We start from the raw sequence: 5,519 nt of genomic DNA, 5'->3' as shown, positions 1-5,519 counted from the left end.
GAGCGGATCTTTTACTTGCTTCTCCAAGAATGCAGTGTCATAGACAAGCAGACTCAAAAACTCTTGAAAGTGCCCAAAGGTAGCATTGGGCAGTTTTTTCAAGACCGTTCTTCTGTGGGACACTCCAGAAATATTCCTTGCAAAGGCAAGAAACTGCAGATTGGATTAAAGATTCTGGAACAACCTCATGCAATTCTGTTTGTGGATGAGAAGGATGTTATAGAAATAAATGAAAAACTAGCTGAGTTGCTTTTGGCCATTACTAACTGTGAGGAAAGATACAGTCTGTTTAAAAGCAAAAGCAGGTTAACTAAAGGCATCCAAATAGATATTGGCTCTCCTGTTAGAGTACAGCTGAGATCAGGAGATGATAAATTTCCTGGAGTTGTTCGCTTCAGAGGACCCTTATTGCAAGAAAGGTCCCTAACAGGGATATACTTTGGAGTAGAGTTGCTGGTAAGTTTCTTGATAAGGGGGAGCATCATCTGTATTTTATAAGATGAGCTTAAAATCTTCTATTTAGAGGCAGTCATCATTACTGCTAAAAATTCTGTAAACTTCAGTCTTTTCATAAGTATGGTATGTTCACAGGTATTTAATAACAATATTACATCAACCTTGTATTCTACATGTTAAGTGAAGCTTGATGAGCTGCATGGGCTGGCAAAAAGTCTAGCACATACTCTGACCTTTCCAGGCTAGAAAAAATTAATTACTTGCATCCCCATTGTGGCAAATATCTGACTCTGACATTTCTGTTGAGTGCTTTGTTTTTACCTGCATGTGTCAGGATACAATCCCTAAATGCAGGCTTGGATTTTAGGGTGGCTGGTTTTGTAGAGCCCTAAAAGTCAAATGGCAACTAGTTAAGATAGAGAATGTTGCCGTTAGTGTGCTCCTAGTGAGGTATTTCTGCAAACTTAATGTCAACCATAATCTTTCGAAGGATTAGATTCAGGTGAGTGCCACTCTTGCATTAGAAGTGTATTTTCCAAAGTCCTCTTTAAACTTTTTCTGAATTCTTTGCAATTCCCACTAAGAACCTCAGGGAGTGTCAGGCCCAAGTGCTTCTGGAGATCAGCTCTCTTTATTTGGCATCTAAGTGGAATTTTTGAATGCTTAGCATTATGTCTAGTATGAAGTAGTCGTGTGTTGGTATAGCAAAAATTTGATGATGGAAACAAGATTTGCACACAAAGAAAACATGCTTCTTTGAGTAAAAAGGCGCCTGCCTGCAGGTACTCACTAATCTAATGACATTTTACTGTTTATTCCCCTCAGATAGACAGTGTGTATATTTGTCACAAATTCTGGCAATACAATTCTCCCAATGTAATGATAGGTCACCAGGCAAATTCTTACTGCAGTTTCTCCAAAACACTGGATTGTGTTACTGCTTTTGTAGTAGTCTGCTTCTGCAAAAAATACACTGCCTTTTTTTTTTCCTTTTCTTTTTTTTTCCCCTCCTCTTCTTCCTCCTCTGACACTTAGGAAGAAGGTCGTGGTCAGGGCTTTACTGATGGACAGTACCAAGGCAAGCAGCTTTTCAGATGTGATGAGGATTGTGGGGTTTTTGTTGCTTTGGACAAACTGGAGCTGGTGGAAGATGATGACAATGAACTGGAAAGTGACTATGCAGCTCCAGTTGACGCAATGCAGGTAGAACTTCCTCCTCTGGAGATCAACTCCAGGGTTTCTCTGAAGATAGGAGAGAGTATAGAGTATGGGACAGTTATATTCTGTGATGTCTTACCAGGAAACGAAAGTTTAGGATACGTTGTTGGAGTGGACATGGTAAGAAAATAACCTGACTTTCATAACTTTTGCATGTGTGTTAGCTAGTAAATTACATGCAATATAGAAGAAGCAGCATTATCCACAAGCTACTTCAGTGGAGGCTGACCTAAAATGGGAAATAAACACTTGTGTTCCAAGATGCCCCTTGGTGGTAATTGTTTTTTGGCATCAGGTAAATGGTATCCTATTTGATGCTAAACAGTTCAGGAGAAATACTCTGGTTACTCTGAGGAGCCTCCACTGAGCTACTTGCAATGTTAGATGTTAGTCTTGAAGTAGTAGAGTTGAGTGTTTGTCTTGTGAGACTGGCTTTGTTCTGCCTTTTAAAAAAGTAGGCTGGATGCCTTTTTGTTTGTTAACTATTTTTAAAAGTGTTTTTTTTCTTGTAACTTTGGTTTGTTTGACTTTGTTCTACCTTAAAAATACTGAGTTTTAAGTATAAAAGTTGAGCTGTCAAGAAAATGTGAAGCTTGTCATTAAAAATTATTTCTAGCAACTTGAATTTTTTAAAATGAACAGCTTTCAAATTTTTGGTAGTTAGAGTGTTTCAGGTTTGTTCTTGTAGATCGGGTGCTTCCATTTTCTTGATTGCAGTAGCTGTTGCCTAACAATGCACTGGAATTGTTCTAACTTGTTTATAAATAATGGATTTTAGTAGAGGAATGCTTGTTAAAATAGGAAATATTTCTCAAAAGAACAGTTTTTAAGTTTGCATTTGTCTTTAAAGACTGTAATGTTTGACTGTTCTAGATACAAAGTTTGTTACAGGAAAAAGTAGATGTTGTCAAACCTTTAATTTTCCTACTTTTTACGTTCCTAAAGACATATGTGTGTATTCTGTATGATGTAAATCTTATCTTGGGATACATGTAACATGTTTTTCTATTTTTAGGATAATCCGATTGGAAACTGGGATGGAAGATATAATGGAATACAGCTGTGCAGTTTTGCAAGTGTTGAAAGTACACTTCTTTTGCATATCAATGATGTTATTCCAGGTATGCTCTGCTTGCTTAACCAGAAGGCAGACTTCGATAGCATCTCAACCTCAGCACTGCTATATGATTAGAACAATACTGAGGAATTAATACCCTAAATTCACGTGAATTGGTTTAATGTTCTGTGTTACACTTCTCTTCAGTTTCCTCCTCCTTTTGGTTACAGTCTCACTAGTAGAAAATGTTTAATATTGAGCAAAATTCATGTCAAATTGAATAGTATTTACGTTACTATCCAGCTGTATAGTATTCATGAATATGTGAGCATCTGTAGCGGGAATCTTTTTATTGAATGTTGTTCAGTTTACTCCAGGAGTTGAAACATCTTGGATCAGAAAGCTGTTTGTTCTGTGCTTGAAATGTATTGATAGTATTATTTATGCATTCTATGAGCAAATACTCGAAAATTCATAGCAAGACTCTGAAAGAATTCACTGTCTGCAGTAATTTACTGAATAGTGTTAACTTGTAACCACTACGGTCCCCTGATTCTTTTTTTGAAGAAAGAAAAGTTTCATGTAAAACTTCTGTTTGTGTGCTATCTGAAGACAGGTACTAAAGCAGTCTTGCACAGCCTGTAGTCTGGAACCGTGCCCCCTCTCTTCAATTTGGCTAACTTTTCTTAAGTTCACCTGTAACTTTCTTATGTTCACCTCACCAACCTTGTGTTGGTTTAGTTGAGATGTATGTTTTTACACGAATTCTTCTCTGGAGGATTCATGGGGACTTCTCCATTTTTGGGAAAAGAGCATTTGTTGTAGATGTGTTGGTAGAAAACAAAGTTTAGAATTTCATGCATCTGTTTCCCGTAATGCAAGCATGCATATGCATTGAAGAATGTCAAGTCAATCTATTTGATGTGTTCAAGAAATAATGGTAGACTTTAGAATAAAGTAATTGCTGATGTGATAGAAGCAAGTCCCATATACCTAAAATGTTGGTTATGTGCCAAAGAAGGTTTTGCTCCACTTAGTTTTAAAACCTACAATGGTAGACCTTGGTTCAGTTACCTTTCAGCTTGAACTTCTTTGTGACATAGAAAAGGGAAGCTGATGTTCTCTTCATATACCATGTCTTAGAGACTGTGTCACAGGACAGGAGACCTCCCAAGCTTGCCTATACCTCAAGAGGTGGTGGTGACAAAAGCGTGTTCAATCATAGTAAGCCAAAGGCTACAGGTATGTATACAAAGTGATTTTTCTTTACCTATGTAACATTACAAATCTCTGTTGCTTGGGAAAAAGTGTTGCCTTGCATTTTCAGTCACTGCATTTATTCAGTTACGTACCAAGTTAAATTTCTGTGAAGTAGAGTAATAGTATGAATTTATTTAATCCTAATAAAGATGGTAGACAGTTTAAATTAAGACTGCTCAAAAGTACCTTCACTTTCATGACAAACAGTTTGAAGTTTAGCAAAAATTCAAGAGCATGTTAATTAGTGGTATAGTATAACCAGTTCAGGGCTGCATTCTGTTTTTCTGAAAGTGTGATGTGTGTTTGTCCAGGGTTTGTTTGTTTGTTTTAAATTTTTAAATAAATACAGTTTGCTATTGTCTTCTTTCTGCAGGACGAGAAACTTCCAAATTTTTAGCCCAGGAGCAGATCTCAATAGTGAATATGTTAATTCTGCTGTAATTAAAAATAAAAATTTAATTTCCCAAAATATCAACTCCTTTTGATTCTGGTTTTGTCCAGCTCTGAAAATCTTCCCAGGGAAAAAATCCTGGAAGGGAAATTTTTTTTTTAAAGGCAGAAACCAAAATTCAGTGTCTTTAAAGTTCACTAGTGGCTATTGGTTGTAGAATAGTAATGACAGTATGTTCTGTAAGTTTTCATTCTACCTGGTATTGGATGCTGCCAGAGATGGTCTTCACTGAAGTAACTGTGGTCGAATGTTGACATAAGTTACAGCTGTGTGGAACTGGATCGGTAATTTATTTGCATCCTCTGAAATTTTCTTGCTTTAAAAACAAAGAAAAAATACCTGCTGTACACTCTTATCTCAAATGCTTTCTTATATCCCTAGTTTATAGTAATGAAAAATTAGCGCTTGAAGAGTATTTTCAGCCTTCTTTTCAGGCTGATGACTTGAAATTTCAGCTTGGAGGATTAAGTTGGTGTGGGATAAACTGCTACCTTGTTGCAAGTTTAGAACTGTGTTAGCTTTGATGGGAGAGTTTGCTGATTTGTGGAAAGGCAGTTATGTCTTCTTCAAAGTATAGTAACATGTATGGTATGAAATAAGAGTGTAGCTAACCCTTCGTAAATAGAGATTAATTTCTTCAGTAAAACATATTGTTTTCCAGGATCTACCTCTGAACCTGGTAATAGAAACAGATCTGAAGTCTTCTATACATTAAACGGCTCATCAGTTGACTCTCAGCCTCAAACGAAAACAAAACCGCCATGGTATATTGATGAAGGTAAAGAGAGGTGATAGTCTTTCATGTAGGCATACACTTTATTTAAAAAAAACAACAAAACTAGAGTGTATTGATGTTCTTCAAATAAAACAGGTATAAGTTTAAATTAAAAACAGTTGAAATATGTTATCTTAGTGGAAGACATACTATATCATAAAAAGCATCTTGGAACCCCCATGAAAATAGATTCTGTCTTCATTGACAGACCTGCTGTTTTATCCTGCGTGTAGGAGAATACATTCTTGGCAACATATGCGCAGCTCTGTGGGAATACGTATGTCTTACAGGCAAGATAAAAT

At 36.5% G+C, this 5,519-nt stretch overlaps 1 protein-coding gene across 1 annotated transcript in view; it reads left to right on the top strand.

The window, feature by feature from the left end:
• The window catches only part of CYLD (cylindromatosis (turban tumor syndrome)), a 19,187-nt gene that overhangs the window by 84 nt on the left and 13,584 nt on the right, over window positions 1-5,519 (top strand). The window contains exons 1-5 of the mRNA XM_010292542.1: window positions 1-456; window positions 1,492-1,794; window positions 2,690-2,795; window positions 3,875-3,973; window positions 5,104-5,220. The exon at window positions 1-456 is cut by the window's left edge and continues 84 nt beyond it. Of these exons, the coding sequence (XP_010290844.1) occupies window positions 1-456; window positions 1,492-1,794; window positions 2,690-2,795; window positions 3,875-3,973; window positions 5,104-5,220 (1,081 nt within the window). The remainder of the gene's footprint in view (window positions 457-1,491; window positions 1,795-2,689; window positions 2,796-3,874; window positions 3,974-5,103; window positions 5,221-5,519) is intronic.

Source organism: Phaethon lepturus, unplaced genomic scaffold (genome assembly GCF_000687285.1).
Source record: "Phaethon lepturus isolate BGI_N335 unplaced genomic scaffold, ASM68728v1 scaffold3028, whole genome shotgun sequence".
Lineage (NCBI taxonomy): Eukaryota > Metazoa > Chordata > Aves > Phaethontiformes > Phaethontidae > Phaethon > Phaethon lepturus.
The sequence above is the reverse complement of the archived record's forward strand: the minus strand, read 5'-3'. Positions and strand labels throughout refer to the sequence as shown.